Here is a 21,759-nt window from a genome sequence, read left to right on the forward strand (position 1 = left end):
GCTAGCAACAGCACATTTCTGTCTCCCGTGGCTGTGTTAGGATTATTAGTGATCAGTTAATGTATCTATTTTCTTTTTTAAATTCTGTTTTACTCAACTTTGATGATTTGCATTCATTTTCCCTTCCTGTGATGCATTCACAAGCACTGCCAAAAAAAACTTTAAAAAAAAACTTTTTACAGTACTTTATCAGTTTTGTGTCAAGCACGGGGTATCAGTGTAAAATTGTAAACGAGCAAGCCAATGATTTATTGCTACCATGTAAATTTCCTATAGATCCCATTAGTATTTAGATTTAGATTTAGACATCAGTTGCACTAACTAATGTCCATGAAGGCAGAACCCCCTCCTCATCCTTTATCTAAAGCCAGTGGGTAAAAGCAGGGCCATGATTTGGCCTGGTAGGCTCTTTGTTCCTTTGTTTTAATCTGGCTTCAACACAAAACTTTTTTGAGTTATTTTTTTATTTTTATTTTTGCAACAAGGTCAGAGAAATAGTAATTGTTTTTCTCTTCAAAGTTTTCATGACATGTTTGACCCTGGAGTGCCATGTCTAATTTTTAGCATACAATGGTTCAAAACGTTGATATCAATGACAATGAAGACAATTATAATAGTAATTGATTAAAATCGCTCAAATCAAAGTTTCCTTGGTTAAAAAAAGAAAAAGGAGTCTGGACTTAACCTAAACTCTTGCTTCCAATGTAAATTATAATATATAGAAATATTGTTATAGAAAATAGATTGCTGTCTGCTTCTTAATTTTTAACTATTCTTACACTGATTGATAGTCAACTGTAAAAACCCAATAAAAGATCTAGTGTGTGGGCATTTAAGGCGTCATCTCAACATGATATTCTTCCTTTTAGGGTTCAATGTGGTTATTAATGTCGATACCACCACTGGATTTGTCCAAGGAGGAAACCGGTTTAACTGTGGGACCTGGATGGATAAAATGGGGGAGAGTGAGAGAGCAAGAAACAAAGGAATACCCGCTACGCCCAGGTAACACCGAAATGTTGGTTACGCGTACATTTGCTCGAATATGACCATATATAAATACGGTGCCGTGAAAAAGTAATTGCCTGCTTCCTAAACTCTGTGTGTTTCGCATTTTTATCACTCACAAAGGTTTCAGATCATCAAACCAAGTTAAATATAACACAGAGATAACCCAAGGAAATACAAAATGCAGTTTTGAAATGTTGATTCAATTTATTAAGGCACCAAATAAAATGTGAAAAACTAATTGCCCACTTTTAAAATCAATGTAAATGTGAATGGTCTGCATTTTATATTGCGCTTTTCAGGTCAATGACGACCTCCCAAAGCGCTTTACAATGTGCTTTACACTAACTAATCGATAGTAGTGTCGGGGGCATTAGAGATTCAGTGTCTTGCCCAAGGAGATTTCGACATATAACACAGCAGAGCCCGGAATCGAACCTGCGACCTCTTGTTCCCAAGACGAGCGCTTTACCTCCTGAGGGACTGCCGCCCTAAAGTAACTGTGACCAACCACAATTTTGGGAAACCTAAGTTCAATTCTACAGGCCACGCCCAAAATCTATTGTTACTATCTGTGTTGTATCAAGAAATCAGTTAAGTTGAATCTGTTAGACAAAGTGAAGTAGGCTTCTAAATCTTAAGAAGAAATAGACATGCCATGCTCCAAAGAAATTCAAAAATTAGTTTCCCCCAAAAAAATTTAAAATCTTTTCGGATAAGGTCGCTAAGCCATTTCCAAGGCTTTAGAGCTGCAGCAAACCACTGTCAGAGCCATTATCCACAAATGGACGAAACTGGGAACAGTGGCAAACCTTCCCAGGAGTGATTACTCTGAGAGTGTGACGACAGCTCATCCTGGAGGTTAGAAAAGAACCTCGAAAAACACCTAGGGAACTGGTTCATGGCTCCGCTTTAAGAAAGACACTGGCCAAAAATGGCATCCATGGGAGAGTTCCAAGGCGAAAACCACTGCTGTCACAAAAGAACACACGTCGTCTCACATTTGTCAAAAGCATCTTGATTATCCTCAATACTTTTGTAGAAACGTTCTGTGGACTCATGAGTGAAAAATTAAAATTATGGTACGTGTGCAGCCGGTTACATCTGGCCTAACAGTGATACAGCATTTGACAAAAAGAACATGATGCAGCAAAATATGATTGTGGCAGTGTGATGCTCTTCAGCCGTTTTGCCGTCTCAGGACCCAGACAGCTTGCTGTGGTTGACGGAATAATGAATTCTAGCGTTTACCAGGGGATCCTAAAGAAGAACGTGCGGCCATCAGTTTGTGCCCTCAAACTCAAGCGCTTTTGGATCATGTAGCACGACAATGATCCAAAACAGACCAGCAAGTCCACCTCTGAATGCCTCAAAAAAACAAAATAAAGGTTCTGGAGTGGCCAAGTCAAAGTCCGGATTTAAATCCAATTGTGATGCTGTGGTGTGACCTTTAATGGGAAGTACATGCTAAAAAACCCTCTAATATGTCCCCACTTCCCTGCTTCCTAATATGATGCGTGTCCCAGAACAGTGTTGCTAAAAGTAATGTAAAAGCGTATAGGCGTAGTTGAAAAACAAATATAAAGGCTCTTTGAACTCAACTGGGCACTGTTAACACACACTTAATGGAGAAAATATTCTACTTTCAACTTTTTATGGACATCTCAAATGACGCACCCCACTTTTATATCACCTTTTGGAGTCTTCTAGTCATATTACTGATCTAAACCTGATTGATGTAGTATGACATAATGGTCAGGGCTCAATCAAATTCTCCTACTGGACATTCTAAGAATAGTGACTAATTTGATTTTGGTCTTACCAGTAGAAAATGAGGGCTTATACTCGACTATTCACGGGTCAGGGTTCCCTTAACCGCAAAGGTCGTCTGGGAGCCATTGAGGACGCAACTCTGGAGAGCCTTCTCCACTGTTGACGGTCCCTGGTCTGTTCCTGTGTTGTGGCAAAGTTGGCACCAGTCCATTCCTTAATGTTGTCAGCCCAGTTCTTTTTGGATCTTCCTCTCTACTTGCCCCCTCGGACTGTGCCCTGGAGAATTATCTTGGTCTGTCCTGACGATCTTGTGATGTGACCATACCACTGAAGTTTCCGTCTGCGCACAGTTGACCACATTTAGAGTAGCTTTAAGATCAAACGGGACACAAGAAAACGACCATGTCACTTGGGTCAGGGTGTCACATCACACTCTTATGTTCAACTGCAGGGCCCGACAGCTTTCACTGGTTTACCCCTGCCGCATCATACAGGTGTCCTGCCCATCCCTTAGAACGCGTCCAAACACCCCACTATCCTTTTACAACAGCTTAAAGCTTTAACTTAATAGGACTAAAAGAAATACATTTTAGATGCATACATTTTTTAGCACTCATAGATCACAGAAAAAAAAGATAAAGCTATAACCAAACTGATACTTACAATAAACACCTGAATTTTATTATTGTACTATACTGTACTTGAAAATGGGTCAATGCAAAAACTTGAATGAATATGAAATTTTCCTTGCAGAGATGGAGCAGATGTAGAGATAGTTGGCCTCAGTAAGTCAACCATCCGCTGGATTGTGGAGCTCCATGCCAAAGGACTCTTTCCTTATGATGGAGCTAAAGTACACAGAAATGGTAAATTATATTAAACACATTTTAAAAATACCCATTTTACTTTGTGTTCTTTATATGTATTGGTTGCGTTGTTTTTGGATTGTCCTGATGACTTTTATGACCCTGTGATGGATGGTCTACAGTAGTGCACAATGAGGTCCCCCTGTGTAAAATCCTTCTATTATCATTTTGATATATTGTCAATTCCCTCATCAAAATGTAAATTATTTCAAATTCAACCAATTAATTCATCGGTTTTATCGGCATTTTGTGTACAATAAATGGAAATATGTTCCATCCTATCCACACGTTATCAAGTACCTAAAATATTGTTACAACTGTGAGACAGAAAGAAGGAAAATTATGCCAAATCTAATAAGGCCCGTGCAAAAGTGTCCAGTAAACTTTATGATGATAAAATCATCTAACCATTTATTTTCAGAATGCCTTATTTCATTTACATGTGGGGAATTTAATGTAAAAACAAATGGGTTTTTCACCAAGTTACCTTAAACAACAGGGAGAGCTCACAAGCTCCACACGTGAGCGAGCACCTGGAATATTCTAGTTAGAAAACTAGAATCAAATCCATATGGCGGACAAAACCGGACAAAACAAACTGTACTGTTACTTTAAGACCCACGCATATTTTGTAAACTAAGCCCTAGTGTTGATTGCATGTTGTTGCAGGTAAAGAGGTGTTTGTTCCGTATGCCAAATGGAACGAACAGATCCAGCAGTCCTTTGAGGCGTGTTTCTGGGTTTCTGGCGATCCAATGGACCCCAACGAGAAGCATTCTGATCTCGTCCACAAAAAAGGCATCTATAAGGACAGCTGCGGAGCATCAAGCCCCTGGTGTGACTACCAATTAAGACCAAACTTTGCAATTGCCATGGTTGTGGTAAGTTGCTACCTCAACTATTACAATAATGCACTACAAGTATTGAGTAAATGCTGATGTGGCTTTTTTTTAATAACAGGCCCCAGAACTGTTTACGGTGGAAAGAGCATGGAAAGCTCTTGAAATAGCTGAAGAGAAATTACTGGGACCACTCGGAATGAAAACCCTTGACCCTGAGTAATACTAATTTATCATTCCTTCATACAAATATAAAATGTGAAAGAAATCTGTACTGATAATTATTGACGCAATTTGAATATTATCCTCCTTAACTGAGGATGCACATTTAATGCTCTTATTTTCTCATCTAAGAACTCAAAAACCGAAATCCAGATGAATACAACCCGATGAAAAAGTAAATGCATATGGCATGTCAAGCTACTGATATTTATTTTCTTAAAATTTTTCAAGGCGAGTAAACAAATCTCTAAATTAAAGTGTGCACACCCTCTTATTACTACGATGTTGCGCTCTTATAAATTCCTTCATATTCTTGTTCGGTGAGAATCCGCTAGTACCTGCCATTGTTCAAATGGCCCAAAATAAAGTTCAGATGTTATTTCTGTAGGCCTTTATTCCCTCATGCAAAAGCCCGATTATGATTCTAAAGCTTCAGACGCTACCCTACTTACGAACAAGATAGATTCAAAACGATCGTTAGTAAGTTGAATTTGTTCTTAAGTTGCTTCAGTGCTACATTTTGTATGGCATGTATGTTTAAGGTTTATATAAGTATGTTTAGGGCTTGTATAAGTAACCTGTATTGTTTTGTACTAAAAAATAAACATTTCACAATATAATTTGCTCTATAAAGATAAATAAAGTTGAGTTTGACTTCCCTTTGGAAGATGGGCTTCAAGAAGTCCTCCTCCGTGTTAAAGAGTGGACGAAAAAAAAGCGATCCAACCATTTTCTCAACCGCATCAATTTTTTTTATTCCATTTTTGTTTCAAAAGAAACTGCTCTCCTCTTCTTTACACTGTACACCAACCACATTGAATGGATGCACGATATATTAAAAAATAAAAACGTCAAAGTTCTTATTGCGCTCGAGATAAAGTACACGTAGTATGTTTACATACAAACGGATTTCTTCTTCGGGGTGGATGCTGGGTGACCTCTCACAGCGCCACGCGGCGGATAGAAGCCCTAGAGTACTGTCCTCTACTCGGATTAAGTCTAATTTACAGCAATGTCCGGATATTTTTCGACATCCCGAATTTTTTTTCGGAGCTACCGTTTTTTGTAAGTCAAATGCTCGTAAGTAGGGGTGTGTCTGTATCTTCTGTTTAAAAAAAAAAAAAAAGTTTTTACTTGTCACAATTTGTTAACTTTTAATGATCATTTGTCAATGTATAAAATTTGAATTCAAATTGTCTTTTTTATCTTTGATAACAAGGTAGTATAAATTGTTTACAACAAGATTAGACGAGGCACTGCAGGACAAAATTGGAATAAAAGACTTAAAAGAGGAAAAATAAGGCATAAAAAAAACATTAGGATATATCGCCAACTATTTACAAGGTAGTGCTTAAAGACTATCCTAAGTTGTAAGTGCATTAGAACAATAGTGAAATGAAAAATACTGCAAAGATATTAGCATAGTTTAAAAAACGAGTCTGGAAATAAAATATGAACACATTTCCTATACATACATTTCCTATACATAACCAAGATATTTGATATATAATCACATTTTGGATAAAGGATAAGCATTCAAACAATTTAAAAGCAAATACAAATTCCCACATCTTTTATGTCTACGATGATTGTTCGTAAAATGTGATTTTGATGACGCATTTTGTGTCATTGCAGTGATATGGTATACTGCGGTATCTATGACAACGCATTGGACAACGACAACTACAATGTGGCTAGGGGCTTCAATTACCATCAAGGACCGGTGAGAACAAAAATTGGAGTTGAATATTCAGTGTCAACAGAGGAAAACGACAGCCAACATTTAATATTAGCAAAACTAAAGATTCCATCATTATTTTCAAGTCAAGTCAAGTCATTTTTATTTGCATAGCCCTAAATCACGAAGACTCTCAAAGGGCTTCACAGATCATTACACTATATTACACAGACTATTTTTCAGAATATTATCATACATTCCCCTGCTCTGGAGCCGACGAAAAGAGTACGTTATCCATATGCTATAGAGTAGAAGTGATTTACTAATTAATCTAGGATCTCTTGAGAAGATTTGTGGTTTTAAAAACTGTCCGGTAGATCTTGTGTTGGACAGTACTGACTACTCTAACAAGCAGGGTTGGGTAGGGTTACTTTAACTTGATTGCTTTCAATTACTTTTGGATTACTCCAATACCAAATATGCTAATAAAAGACAAAATAAACTAAATATGAATACAATTATGACTCACAACACGTGGTAAGCTTTCTCTCCTGGCTTTGATCTCTTTGATCTCCGGCAAAACTAACATAAAATGCGACAGAAACGAAATGAAAATAAATCCAAACAGCTTGCCAACATCATTTTTGCTGTTCCATGTATTTCGTTACTCCCCAAGCCTGCACAAAGTTTAATAATTGTATTCATATTTAGTTTATTTTGTCTTTTATTAGCATATTTGGTATTGGAGAAATCCAAAAGTAATTGAAAGTAATCAAGTTAAAGTAACCCTACCCAACCCTGCTAATAAGTCATTTAAGTCCTCTCACTAACTCGTTTATTTCTTTCCAGGAGTGGCTTTGGCCTGTTGGATACTTCTTGCGTGCTAAACTGTACTTTGCCAAAAAGCTTGGCGAAGAAACCTACGCCAAGACAGTGACCTTGGTCAAAAATGTTCTGTCACGACATTATACTCATCTGGAGAGGTAGGCATTGTTTCGTACTTTGAAATTTTTCCCTTTCTTCTTTACCTAAGCTTTGTTTTTGTTTTGTTTTTTTACATTCTAGGTCTCCATGGAAAGGTCTCCCGGAGCTAACGAATGAGAATGGCCAGTACTGCCCATTTAGCTGTGAGACTCAAGCTTGGTCCTTGGCTACTCTGCTGGAAGTACTTTATGACTTCTAGAAAACCTTAGCAAAACCCTTCCCCTTATCTTTTTTTTTCTTTACAACCATTAGGATGAAAAGTATTAAATTGTCAAGCCACTGAAATGTATTGCATGTTTTTAAAAGTGTCATAAATGCCATTGCATTGAGTCATAAGGCACTTTAAATTGATACTAAGCTTGAACTTGAAGCAATACATTAACTCATTCACTGCCATTGACTGCAAAGGTCCTAGAAGATTCATTTTAAATAGGTTAGCGGTAAATTAGTTACAATAATAGTAGGATGATTGCACCTTTGTATTTAATGGAGGAAAACAAAACAACATTTTGAGAAAACAAATAATCTTCACAGTGAAATTACTGTGATTTTGGTAGCTCCACACATAGTATCTATTTTAAGGCTTTTGTGTTGGGAATTTGACCAGAGAGTGAAGTTCAGCACTGGAGATTCACTGCCTTTTACTATTTGAACTGAAATCAGTTGCTGCTGTCCCAGAGCACAGCAAAGAGGATGCCGTGCATCTATATTTCTAACTGTAAAGGCGCAATGGCTGTGTAAAAGGGATGGGTGACCCATGATATGTTGCTGATACGGCATCATTGGGTTCAAATGGTAATTTTGTTTACATACCAAAATGTGATTCTAATAAAGTACAACTTTCTATAACAAGGTTAAGCAAAACTAAATTAGGCTTTGCAAAAAACAATCAGATACAGTTGGATAATGCTATGGAGAAGAAATGTTAATAACCTTAAAGAAAAAATAACAGCAATAAAGCTTAAGTGTGTTACAGTATTAGAAATATGCTCATGCTGAGAAGCTGAAGTAAAATTTGATGCCCTGGTGGACCTGCAGCAGGTCTAAGGTAGGTGTGCTGAAGAACCAGGGCATTTCTATCTTAAGAAATGGTCAAGAAATAGGTTAGAAAACCTCAGAGGGGGGCTTGTGACAAGGTTGAGGAAGAGTCACAAAAGGGCATCTATACATCTAGTCATGTTTTCCACAGGAAGCTGAACAAACTTGCAAGTAATTGGATAATCTGGGTGCACCATAGCAGAAATGAAGTATTCTATGATGATTGACAAACACAAAATATCTTAAAATGGTGCAAAGGTATCGAGTATTCCAAATACTGCAAGCAACTGACCTATCAAATTGGATCAGATGTTCTCCTCAGTTGTGTTCCTTACCGCTTTTGTCTCACTATGATAAGAGATAACTGGTAAAAAGCCCGCCTGCTACTGACTATTTTAAACACCCTTTTTTGTCTTCACACTGTTCACCTCATGAAAAAGTAAGCCAAGTGTACCTGTTCTACTGTAATGAATGATGCATTAAAAAACGTAATACCTTGCGAGCCTTATGGCCATTTTTATTTTAATAATCTGACTGTGGGGTGCTACCAGTCAGGAAGCACCCCACAGTACAGGAGACCTCTCCGCATCTGCCGGACCTCTCGACCACAGAGTCGACTGTCACGCAACCCTGGTGGGGTAAGCCGGCTCTGGATTAGGAGGAAGAAGTTTAGCTGGGGAACAGGAGAAGATGGGCAGTGACTGGCCATCACTGCCGGCCCGCCAACTTGAGGGCATTGTGGTTCAGGGTTGAAACGCCAGGTGACAGTTGGAAACCATCTGATGACATCTTTTCCTGGTTGAAAGCTACAGTCACTTTTTGAGTGACTAGGAAGAGTAGCACTAATTTGTGTGTGTTATAACTTGGTTAGCTAAGCTAACTTGGAACAACCGTGTTTTAGATCAGGGGTCTCAAACCTGGGGCCAATTGCGACCCTCTGAATGGTTTGAGGCACCCTTCTTAATATGAATGAAAGTTTAAAGAGCAGTAAGTATAATTAGGTGCCTCCTAAGAGTAGAAGCAAAACATTTGTTCATAAAAAACAATATTTATTTGAGAAATAGGCAAAAAACACAAACTAAGATGTAATCATGCATTGTTAAAAATACGCATAGGTTTAGAGATCTGCATTTTTTTACATGAGCTAATTGTCACCGTCTTGCTGCAACAGGTAGCAAAAGAGAAAACTAAAATCTTGATCGGCTGGGTGGATTAAAAAGGGAAAAACTGCGGTTTGGTAACTGAGTGGTTCGTACTCTTGTTTTTTTATAACACTCGTTTTTGTTGCTCTACACAATACAGCGACATCTAGTGGTCAAATAATACACACTGTCGCTATAATGTAAAAGACACCCATGCAAATTATCGATATATTTTATAATTATTCAATTTTTAATGAAGCTTTTTTTGTTGAAACCCCGGTTTGGCCCAGCCTCACCCAGATTCCCGCACGTTCGGCCCCCAAGTAAATTGAGTATGAGACCCTTTTTCATTTTCTTCACTTTTCAGTCATGTCATGAGTTCTTGTGCTACTGCCTTTGACACAGTAAATAACCACATTTCATTAGACCAGTGTTTTTCAACCTTTTTTGAGCCAGGGCATGTTCTTTACTTTGGAAAAATTTTGCGGCACACCACTAACCAAGAATGTTATAAAATGACACTGAACAGTATGTTTAATTACAATATAAATTATAATATTCCCAGTTTTTACAGCAAATACGCTTGACAATGACATAGTATTTGCAGAAAATGATTCATAGATGTTTTATAAATTTTTAAAAAGTGACACTTGATAATTTCTCAGGGCACACGAGCGTGCCACGGCACAGTGGTTGAAAATCACTGCATTAGACTGACTTAAAAACCCAGTGGGCATCTCTGGTACTGTTTTAAACTGGTTTTGTTCCTATCTGACATTTCTTTGTAGGTTTGGATGCATATTATCCAATTTAGAATTTTACACAGGGACATGATTTATTTTATATATATATATATATATATATATATACCGGCGCCACATCCCCCTAGTGGGAGGTGGCTAGATTCAAGAACACATTCCTGACTCTTTCTTGGAGATTGATACAGAGGAGGGGATTCCCAGCCCCTTCGCTCAACCCAACTGATGTGTTGGGAGTCATTAGGTGACCAACTCTCCATGTTTATATGTAACCGCGGTGTACGTGTCCCACCAAAGATCCACATTCACGCTGGACTGGATGATGAGGTTTTTATTATTACAGTTTCTGCAAATGGATGAGTCACAACATTAGCTTTTTCTGCTGGGTCTGATCTCTTTGATCTCTTTGTAGTTCTCTCTGGTAAGACTAACAACAAAGCATATCAAAGAGCTTTCTTTTCACTTTACAGAAAATACATTTTAGAATATCACAATACATTTTTACACCTTTACATTTTAACAAGATACTTTTAACAAGAGATCGTATAGTGGATTTTTAACGTTTACAATGAATTCAACATGTTTTTCTTTAGTCTGAATTTTAACCAACATCATCCTTTTTTAATGTATATGAGAAAATAGGAATAAAAACAATAATGAGTATAAAAATGGGTACAATTTACCTGCAAATAGATGAGTCACAACATTAGCTTTTTCTGCTGGGTCTGATCTCTTTGATCTCTACAAGGGGAATTAATATTTAGTAAAACAGAAACAAAACGAAAATAAACCTAAACAGCTTGACAATATCAATCACATTACTATGCATGGTGAGAGATTTGTCAGCTGGGGTTATAATGTTTAAAATTAACTTCTTTTGTGGAGCACCAAAAGATATGTCTTACCTTTGTAGTTCTCCCTGGTAAGACACAACAACAAACCCCGCCTCCTGGTCACATGTTAGAAGCCAAAACCAGACCCCACCCCATACCAGCAGATAGCACTGTTGGACTCAGCATTGCAGGACATTTATCAAAAACTATTCACATATTTCAGCAGGAATTTCAATAAAACAAAAGTTATTATTAGACCCGTTACATATATAATTTCAATTTCTTGCCAACTGGAATGCGAAATAAATGCATTTAAAGAAAGCCTAAAAATAGAGGGCGGCGTTATATTTTCACTCATGACTTGGATTGGATTCATGACTGTATTGGTATACAAAAAAAATAAAATCATATTTTTCCCCTGCAGCCTGCGACTCAAAAAGTTTTCCCATTTTTGCTGTAAGCCATAATTAGCAATATTAAGATAATAAAAAGCTTGTAATGTTTCAGTTTATTTATAATAAATTCAGAATCTAGTATTTTCTATTACTGAAGGTTTCTTCATTTTTCTCATGTTGAGGTTTTTTTGAGTTTCCCTTGCCCTCACGTAGGGTTTAGACCAGGGGATGGTGTAATAATAGTCTGTGGTTTGCAATAACCTGTGCAGCCCTTTGAGACTGTTTGTGATTAAGGGCTATACAAATAAAAAATGACAAGATAAACAACTTGATCGGAATATTTAAATGTAATAAAACAGTCCTGCATTCTGCTGAGAGGTTAGCGTGTCAACCCCACAGTGCAGGGTTTAATTCCAGTTACCGGCCTCCCCTTTGTGGAGTTTGCATGTTCTCCCCGTACCGGGTTTCCTCAGGGCACTCCGTTTTCCCCCCACACTCCAAAAACATGCATGTCAAGTGGATTGGCGGATCCAAATTGTTCCAAAGTATGAATGAGCGTGTGATTAATTGTATGTCTCCATGTAACCTGCCCACTACCTGAAGATGACCGGGATGGGCTCCAGTATCCCCTCGACCCTACTGAGGATAAGCAGAAAATGAATGCTGTCCTGTACCTCAGCAACCAGGAAAAGACTCCGCTCCATTCCAAAGGGGGGCAGTAACGCGCACCGGAGTTCACCAAACAGCAGTCGAGACAAAAGGAAGAGAAGAAAAAGAAAGCTTCCTTGTACGCCAACTCTGCCATATTGAATTCACCAAGACGTACGCTGTTTTATCGACCTATACCTTCAAGTAAGTACCAAAACCTTGTAATTTCACACAAACGACGATTATCCTCCGCCTGTTTTCTTTTCTTTATTTTTTATAGGTATTCACACCCCGTCAAACCTTGAAATTAATGTTCTAAACCCACGCTTGTGTTTCGTGTTGGAATTCTGTCGGACGCTGTTGTTTATTTTCTGTCACCAGGACTAGCTTAATGTTTCTGCACATTTGCGACTCGGACATTTTATATGTATGTGAAATGCAAGATGATCTTGAAAATGTAACCTAGTGACAGGATCTTAAATAAAACAACTCGTCCTCAACCACAACAACGAAGAGATTTGGCCTAATGGCTATGAAGGTTAGCATTAGCTTTCCTTAGCATTTTAGAATTTCTGAGTGATGAAAGGTTCGTGTATAGTAATTGTGTTATTCTTTAAAATTATGCCCCCTGCCCCCCGATATAGTGTACAACGTGCATGTTATCCGATATATTATTCATCGATATTAGTGTCTGTCAAATTAGGACATCAATTTTGTCATTTGACTAGCGCAGTATAACAAAGTGGTTTTATTTTTGATCTACCACTCTGGTGTTTCCTAAACATGTTTTTTTTGGTCTATTTTTAATTGCATTATTAGGGTTCTAAAGTTCTCTTATGAATTACCTATATTTCATGTTGACAATATCTGTGTATTATTTGGTATTGCAACATCTGTTGCAGCCTAGTCATCCTGGAAGGGGGATTACCTCTCAAGGTTTCTCAAGGTTCTTGAGTTTTTCCTTGCTCTCATGTAGGTTTTAGATCAGGGCATGCTGTTTACAATAGTCTGTAGTTTGCAACAATCTGGTCTGTGCAGCCATTTGAGACTCCCTGTGATAAAGAGCTATTCAAATAAACATGACTTGACTTGACTCCATCCATTATCTGCACCGCTTATCCTCAGTAGGGTGCCATCCTAGCTATCTTCAGGCAGGGGACACCCTGAACTGATTGCCAGCCAGTCGCAGGGCACACAGAGACAGACAATTCAGTTGCTCATTCATACCCAGGAACAATTTGGACCAGCCAATCAACCTAAGATGCATGTTTTTGGAATGTGGGAGGAAACCGGAGTGCCCGGAGGAAACCCACAAAAGCACAGCGCGAACATCCATACTCCACACAGGAGGTTCGATTTCATGACCTCAGAACTTCACTGCACACACGCTAACCCTTGCACCACCGTGCTGCCCTTGACACTTGTTTTCTAAACTAGCTGTGGAAATAAAATATATTCCACACCTTGCCAACGTATACATTTTCCCCGTATTTTATACGTGATTCGATAATTTCAAATTGTGTGCTCTGTATTTTAAAAAAATGCAGGGGGGAAAAAAATCTTTGCTAAAATACATTTACCGATCTTTTCGTGCCCATTTGACGAATTTGGATCGTCTCGGTCACTATTATCAGACGGCAATGCTGTTGTAGATTGCTAATAATTTTGTGGTTTTCTAGTCATTCTTGCTGTGATTAAATAGGTGCTGCATTGTTTTTGTAAGGTTTATTATCACGTAATAAGGGCACTTGCCATCATTAATAAGGGAAGCAAGGTATTATATTGTGCTATATTGTTTGTAAGAAAAAAAATACCAGGGTGACTGGTGAAGGTATAGTACAGGGGTCATCGTACGTGGTGCACCTTAAGCATAGCTGAGGTGCCCGCAAACCTGTTCTGAAAATAGCTCACCAGTGCTGTGTCATTTTGATTTTTCTAGTAAAATTATTTTTTTTAGTTGTTGACTGATTATATTTAACCCGACTTACGACAACGTGGTAATAACATACCATACCATTAAAACAACAAATGATGAATTATTATTTTCAGGGATTGTACAACATTTTCATGATTGAATTCAATCACTTTTTGAAGATTTTCAAAATAACTTTTTACATTTTTCCTGTACCATTAAAATCAGATATCCGTTAACGACATCAAATCGTAAAGCTATGGCTTGATGGATGCCTCCCTTCTCTCTAAAAGTTGCAATGAGAGCAGTGTTAGTATCCTTTTTAAGCACACTTTGATTTTTCTTTAATCGAGTCAGAAAGAAAAAGCAACAACTTCAAGCATTTACAAGCACGTCACCCAAAATTCAAGCACTCTAATACCTTGAAAACACAACATTAAAATGAGTATTTATTAGTATTTAAGGATTTCAGGCACCCTTACAAACTGTGTTTTAAAATGCATTACAAACATGGTGCCCTTTTTGCTCAATAGTAACAAAAAGTAACTCTCGACTTGAAAAAGGTTGGAGACCCATGCTATAGTGTGACACCTTACTAACCTTGAACTTTATGGCTATATTGATAGCAATACCTTATATATTTTATTACAATAGGATTATTAGGGTCGTAAGTCACAAAGATTTTGTATGTTCGGTTTTATTGATTTATTGCTTTACTGTGAGTCAATTGTCACTGACTGGCTTCTGATCTCAAGTCATGTTTATTTGTTTAGTCTTTGATCACAAGGAGTCGCAAACGGTTGCACAGACCAAAGATGCTTGCAAACTACAGACTATTATTACACCATCCCCTGATCTAAAACCTACATGAGGGCAAGGAAAAACTTAAAAACCTCAGCATGAGGAACATGAAGGGACCGCACATGTGGTAATCCGCCTTCCAGGATGACCAGGCTACAACGGATGTTGCAATAACAAATAATACACGGATATTGTCAACATAAAATATGGGTCATTTATAAGTTAGATTTAAACAGTTCCACTGAGGTTGCAGATCGGATCTCAGGGGGGCGAGCATTCCACAACACCGGGGCCCGAATGGAGAATGCTCTCGAACCTGCGGTTCTCTTTATTGCCTCTTGGGATCACTAGTAGACCAGCATTTTCAGAGTGAAGGCTCCGGATTGGAACATTGGGAGAAATTAAATCTGAAAGATATGAGGGAGCAACTCCTTGATGATTTTGTATAATACCAACAGAACCCTAAAATCACATCTTAAACTAACAGGGAACCAATGCAGGTTACCTAAAATCGGTGTAATGTGATCAAACTTGTCTTAGTTAAAAGCCTCGCTGCTGCATTTTGTACGAGCTGTAGGCTCTTGGTTTTGGACTTTGGGAGACCGAAGAGTATTGTATTACAGTAATCGAGACATGGGGTAACAAAAACCTTAATTATAATCTACGCATCAGACTGGGGCATCAGGGCAAAGTTTAGCAATGTTGCAAAGATGGTAAAAAGCTGTTCTAGTAATATGCGTGTGTTTGGAAGGACAGATTGGGATCAAATGTGACACATACATTTTTGACTGAGTCACTGATGTCATTCTTTGGCAACCATGAAATGGGGCTGGTGATTGGCTGTCCTAAGGTTGGCACTTAAATGTAAAATAAATATTTTCAAACACCTCGAATTGTTGTAAAAAGTCCCGAATTATCCTTATTATTAATCGTCAACATAGATTAACACAACATTGTTCATCCCCATATCTTCCTGTAGGGGAAGACATTATTTAAGATACTTATTTTTAACTGTTTAAACTAATGCGTAGTAAAAAAAAATGTATTAGCATGATACACCATAACAACATCTTTTAATCCATATCAACCATAGTTTCCTCTTGCAGACAATTCAACAAGTACTTTTTCACGATCTCAACATCTATTAAATGTCGTTTCAGCATTACAGTAATGACTCAAACTGTTCAAACCAATGGGGTTCAACCCTTGAGTAAGACCTGGGAGTTGAGCCTTTATGAACTACAGAGAACGCCACAGGTAAAATGTTTCTATTGTATTATCTTTCTTTTTTTTAATTGTTAAACCTCCAATCAAATCAGATTGGTCAGCATTGATCCTGTTGTTTCCTTTTATGTGTGTAGGAAGCTATCACAGATGGGTTGGAGATTGCAGTTTCACCCAGATCGTTACACAGTGAGCTAATGTGTCCAATCTGTCTGGATATGCTGAAAAACACAATGACAACAAAAGAATGCCTGCACCGTTTCTGTGCTGATTGCATTATTACAGCTTTGCGATCTGGGTAAGTAACGATCCAACCACCCCTCTTCCCACTCCTCTCCATTGTTTGTTGTGTATTTTTAAACCAGAGTTCTTGTAATTTAGTGTACAAGTCACTCCTGCTGTTTCCTTGGGACCTGCCACAAATTGTGTTTAATATACACACAGAGTTTATAACAAGGATTCTCCCTAAGGCATTGTGTTGGTTAATGCTGAAAACTAAAAAAGGTTAAAAATAATAATGATAATAATAAATGGGTGGGATGTACACGAATAAAGATGCAACTAAATCTATGCCATGGAGATCGGAGAGGAAAAAAAAGGGGGGGACATTTTCGACTCTTTGCAAAAATTGTTCATGTCTATTCAATTTTACAACTCCCCCATTTCTAATGTGCAAACTATTATTTCAACTTGGCACAAAGCTAAACAGACATCAGATTTCCTCTTTTTAAAAAAACCTAAGACCTGGCATCCACATGCGTGGACATAAATGCACATTAAGCACGAAGCTCAGGTCAAAGATGCTCGTTATTGGACTGATAACGGGACCACATGATGCCCCATTATTGCCCCAATGGTAAAATTTACCTGACCCGATGAATGCTTACTTGGGGCCACACTGTAATATCGGTTCCAATTTTGTATTGTCATATTTTTACTGTCGCAAATTTATTTTCTTTTTGTTTTGTGATTTCAGCAACAAAGAATGTCCTACATGTCGCAAAAAGTTGGTTTCCAAAAGGTCGCTGCGTCCAGACCCTAATTTCGATGCCTTGATAAGTAAGTCTCCTATATTTGTTTTAAAACTTTAGAAAAATGAAGCACTAGTTGCGTGGAATTGAAAGTCCCACTTTGTTTAAATAGTGTGTTGCAAAACAACACTCGCTACTTGGGCACAAGCCTGTGCCAATCGGTAAAATTTGGGGCTCTATCAGGTTAATGACTACTCTTTAATTCTTCACAACACCACCTGCTTTGTTAACAAAGATTGTCAAAAACTGTTTTTAGCATCTCAGACTCCCTTTTTTTGACAAACAATCTTGACTTAAATTAATCCTTGTCTGAAATCCTTGTTTTGTGGCATAGCCTTAACGTGTTTCTCACTCAAAAGTGTCAACACGAAAAAGTCGCAATAACTAAAAAAAGTACTGTTCTCTGGTGCTCAGGAAGCAAATTTTAGGAGGGACGTAAACTTGTGTTTTGCTGTCATTCACTCCATCAGGTAAAATATATCCTAGCCGGGATGAATATGAAGCGCACCAGGAAAGAGTGTTGGCCCGTATTAGCAAACATAACAACCAGCAAGCACTTTCCCACAGCATAGAGGAAGGTCTGAAGATACAGGCTATGAACAGGTAAATGAACATGTCGCATGCATTTATGCAAAGTAATGCAATATTCACACTAATCCAGCAAGTCTTATTGTGTGTGTTTTCTGTGAATACGCTTTATCAATAATTTCTTGACAAAACGTTGAGTATAAATTGTGTAGCTTTTCATTATTGTTTTCAGTAGAACATTAAACCGCCTCAAACTTTTTCAACTATAAGCAGCTTGAGAAATTAGACTGGTTCCCGAGTAAATACTCACCAAAAGTTGTGTTGCTTTATGTCTACTGAAATCAACTGGCCTATTTGGTACTATTGATGAAAGATAAAGTTTTGATATAAATTGTACCAATTCCGTTTTTGGTCAGACTGCAGCGTGGTAAAAGACAAACAGTTGAGAACGGTAGCGGGGCCGAAGATAACGGCGACTCTTCACACTGCAGTAATGCGTCCGTCCACAGCAATCAGGTAATAGTATATCAATAGTTCATCATCCTAAAGCAGTGTTTCTCAACTGGAGGGTCAGGACCCAATCGTGTGTAACAGACCCGTTTGAGGGGTCACGTGCCTCTGCCTTGGCAAGATAATGCTAATAAATCAGGGTAATTTAAACTCCTTAACTTTAGATGGTAATAATACTCAAATAATAATGTGAGTTGACGCCCACCATTTAACACCACTAAAAAAGGAAGATGGATTGTTTACACACATTGAGCATGTCCAAATGCAGATACAGTGGATTATATATGGATTTTATTATCTTGAAGACAAAGCCACAAAAGTAAAGTGTTATGGATCTAATTGAAAATGCAGCCAATTTAGCATTAATTTGAGCATTATAAGTCATTGTGTTGGTCATTTTTCTATTTTTAAGTGAATATGAGGTTTAAAATGCACAATCCTTTTATTTAATACATTCAATAAGTGGATTTCTTTTTTCTTAATTTCGGTCATGGCTTGTAATGGGGGTAGGACGGACGGTGTGTCCTGAAGTCAGACCAATTGAGAACAGTACCCTAAAGGAATGAGTGATACGCATTGAGCTCACAATTTCTCTGTGTGCTTGTTCCTCTTTTTTTTTCTTTTGAAACAATCTAACAGGAGGCCGGTCCAAGCATAAAACGTACCAAGACAAGTGATGACAGTGGACTTGACATGGACAATGCTGCTGAGAATGGAGGTGGAGACTCTGTAATTGACAGCGGTGCCAGCGAAATTGAGTTGGTTTTTAGGCCGCACCCCACACTCATGGAAAAGGATGACGGTCATAACAGGTAAATTGAACTTAAGTAGATTGCTTTTACGATATTTTTTATGGATTGATTTTATCCAAGAAACTTCCCCTGTTAGATTAGGCCTGTCAGATGTGGGATAGAAGACTTGAGCTGATCCACTAGGTTGCTGTGACTTGTCCTTGCTTGGCGTTTTACAATCTAAAATCACTCTTAAACACATTATCCAGTTTGAAACATTTAAGACCATTGAGTCTAATTGGCACATTGAAGAGGCTGAGTGTAGGTGGGTGGCTATACAGTATAAGACTAGGCACTATCTTAGATAAGACAGACCTCTTCCACGTCATTCTGAAAAAGTCATATATTCAATCTTTCTGACATCCAGTTGTTAAAAGAGAATATGCTGTCTCCTCATTCCTGTTTCTAATATAGAGAACATTTGAGATAAAAGAACTGGGCTGAGGTTCAGAAGAGCCTTACAGCCGCTATGTCCCAATATTTGTCATTTATTATTTAATGCTTACATTACAAGGTAGGAAAAATAAATGTCAGTATCTTATTTACTTCTGTCATTAATATTCTGAAGCATCCCGAATCTTTTTTTTTTCTGCCAGGCAAGCAATCCTTTTGCAAATGATAGTCACTGTTTTTTAATCGATGCAGTGTTGAGTTTGTGCCTCGCTACATCAAGACATCTGGAAACGCTACAGTGGACCACCTGTCGAAATACTTGGCAGTCCGCCTGGCTTTGGAGGAGCTCCGAAAAAACACTGAGGCCAGTCCCGTAAACGTGGAGGCAGCTTCAGAGAAACAGTACACCATCTACATCCTTACTGCTGGAAACCAGTTTACTGTGAGTATATATACGTAGAACCTGCACCAACAGGGCTTTCTGTTATGTTCTTAAAAGTATATGTCCTTTTTTTCCACCAGCTTTTGAACGGATCTTTCTCATTGGAGCTGGTTAGTGAAAAATACTGGAAGGTGAACAAGCCCATGGAACTTTACTTTGCCCCGACTAAAGAGCACAAGTGAAGCAAGTCAAATCCACTTCGGTCATGAAGTCACGACGTGTACTGGGACATGCGTACACATAAAAGAAGGTGAAATGTGTCTGAAGGAAACGGGGAAGATTTTTGGAATCCTCCAAAATGACTTGTAAAAAGTTTGCAAAGCGTTTGTTATATCTTCTCGATATGTGTATTATGTTCTCTCCCCGTAGAAGCTATTCGACTGCATCATCCTTACGGTGCAACCAAGTGATAATGCATTGCTAGCTATCGTAGATTTCAGTCATTCAGTTTGAAATGGCAACATGTCTTTTTTAACACTGAACCTCTTTCGTGTATATTTTTACTCAGTCTTGCGTTTGGTTTTGAAAAAAAATATTGTTCATATTGTAAATTGGAGCATGATCATACCATTTTAGGAAATTTGGATTGTTATGTCAAAATGTGTCATTCGCCCACTCAAATTTACCCCAAAGCCCCTTTCTCGACCGCACTGTACACAAAATGATCACTCTTTACAGGCTTTTGTAGGCTGGCATCCCAAAAATACTGGGACTTTCAAAGCAGTGGACCACACACACACACACACATATTTGCGCCTTTATACACATGAGGTTAACTGATCTTACTCGTATATATTTCCGTGTTTTTTTTTTTTTTTGGGTGTTTCTTACATAAAACGAAAACTATGCTTATTATATTTTTTGAGCGGGACCAGCTAGGACCCTAGCTCTCCAGACTGATCATTGGCATCCATCTCTCTCAAAGCTCCTCTTGAAATAATAAGTGTAGAATTTGATCGAAAAAGGGCAGACCGACTGAGCTAAGATGATCTCACATCCCGGCCACGCAAAGTCTGGCGAACTCATTAAATGTGCTGTTTTTGTTGTGTTGTTGTGTCACTGTTGAACTCGTTAAGCTCAATTCTATTGTATTTCCCAAAAACATTTTCATGTGATAATAAAAGTGCCATTTTGTAAGATTGGAACAGACTTCCAAATTGTTGTATTTTGTCATGGGCAGTTACCAGGTCTCCTGAGGAAGTAATCATCGAATAAACACTGTCCCGGACATGTACCGTATTTTCCGCACTATAAGGCGCACCTGAAAGCCTTTATTTTTTTCAAAAGCTGACCATGCGCCTTACAATACAGTGCACCTTATATATGGATCAATATTAAGTCGCAAAGTCTTGCAACTAAAGCAAGCAGCCGCCGACTAGGTTTTCCCCCGAAAACAAAGTCGTCCGCGGTGTATGCTGGGATTTATATACCGGCGTTTCATTTCCTAACCAATGTATCAATCATCATTTGAATCAGTCACTATTGGCTAAAGTTATTCGGAGGTAAAAGGGGCGGATCCTTTTTATCATTTACAGGCTCGCATAGGCTAAAGGGGTGAAACAAAGCTTGCAATTGGCCGAAAATGATGAATGTGGATCACACGTTGGGTTGCACTACGGCATAGAGAAAGCATTTTTTACTATTCTGTATTTGTAAATATTTTACTCTCCTGGATTTACTACACTCACGGTTGTAAGACCATGGTTACGTATCATTATTGAACGTGATGGCTGCAAGTGAACTCAGGTGAGCTATGCGGCTTTATATTTTCCCGGTATCTTGTTTTAGAACGATCTTGATGTTTCTGTGATGAGTCTATTTTTAAACTAAATTCAATTCGAAGTGTTTGTCAGTAAAGAACCCCGTTTCCCTGCACAATAAAATTCTTACTTTGCTGTCCACACAGTTTCCAGCAAAAAAAAAAAAAAATGGAAACTAAGAAA

The 21,759-nt window shown here is 38.1% G+C and overlaps 2 protein-coding genes across 3 annotated transcripts in view; both read left to right on the forward strand.

Moving 5' to 3' along the window:
• Positions 1 to 8,910, forward strand: part of agla (amylo-alpha-1,6-glucosidase and 4-alpha-glucanotransferase a) — a 46,545-nt gene extending 37,635 nt beyond the window's left edge. For both annotated transcript variants that reach the window (XM_088346890.1, XM_088346899.1), the window contains exons 29-35: positions 870 to 1,005; positions 3,535 to 3,647; positions 4,317 to 4,528; positions 4,608 to 4,705; positions 6,344 to 6,431; positions 7,236 to 7,369; positions 7,452 to 8,910. In XM_088346890.1, the coding sequence (XP_088203016.1) occupies positions 870 to 1,005; positions 3,535 to 3,647; positions 4,317 to 4,528; positions 4,608 to 4,705; positions 6,344 to 6,431; positions 7,236 to 7,369; positions 7,452 to 7,569 (899 nt within the window). In that variant the 3' untranslated portion in view covers positions 7,570 to 8,910. The remainder of the gene's footprint in view (positions 1 to 869; positions 1,006 to 3,534; positions 3,648 to 4,316; positions 4,529 to 4,607; positions 4,706 to 6,343; positions 6,432 to 7,235; positions 7,370 to 7,451) is intronic.
• A 3,322-nt stretch (positions 8,911 to 12,232) lies between these two features.
• rnf2 (ring finger protein 2) lies at positions 12,233 to 20,961 on the forward strand. The gene is made up of 9 exons (XM_088346910.1): positions 12,233 to 12,388; positions 16,058 to 16,154; positions 16,259 to 16,419; positions 17,098 to 17,180; positions 17,623 to 17,755; positions 18,097 to 18,196; positions 18,830 to 19,002; positions 19,627 to 19,816; positions 19,897 to 20,961. The coding sequence occupies exons 2-9, from the start codon at positions 16,068 to 16,070 to the stop codon at positions 19,996 to 19,998; spliced, it is 1,029 nt and encodes a 342-aa protein (XP_088203036.1). The 5' UTR covers positions 12,233 to 12,388; positions 16,058 to 16,067; the 3' UTR covers positions 19,999 to 20,961.
• The last annotated feature ends 798 nt before the right edge of the window (positions 20,962 to 21,759 follow it).

The sequence above is a fragment of the Urocampus carinirostris genome, chromosome 1 (assembly GCF_059441175.1).
Source record: "Urocampus carinirostris isolate Australia breed hairy pipefish chromosome 1, RoL_Ucar_1.0, whole genome shotgun sequence".
Lineage (NCBI taxonomy): Eukaryota > Metazoa > Chordata > Actinopteri > Syngnathiformes > Syngnathidae > Urocampus > Urocampus carinirostris.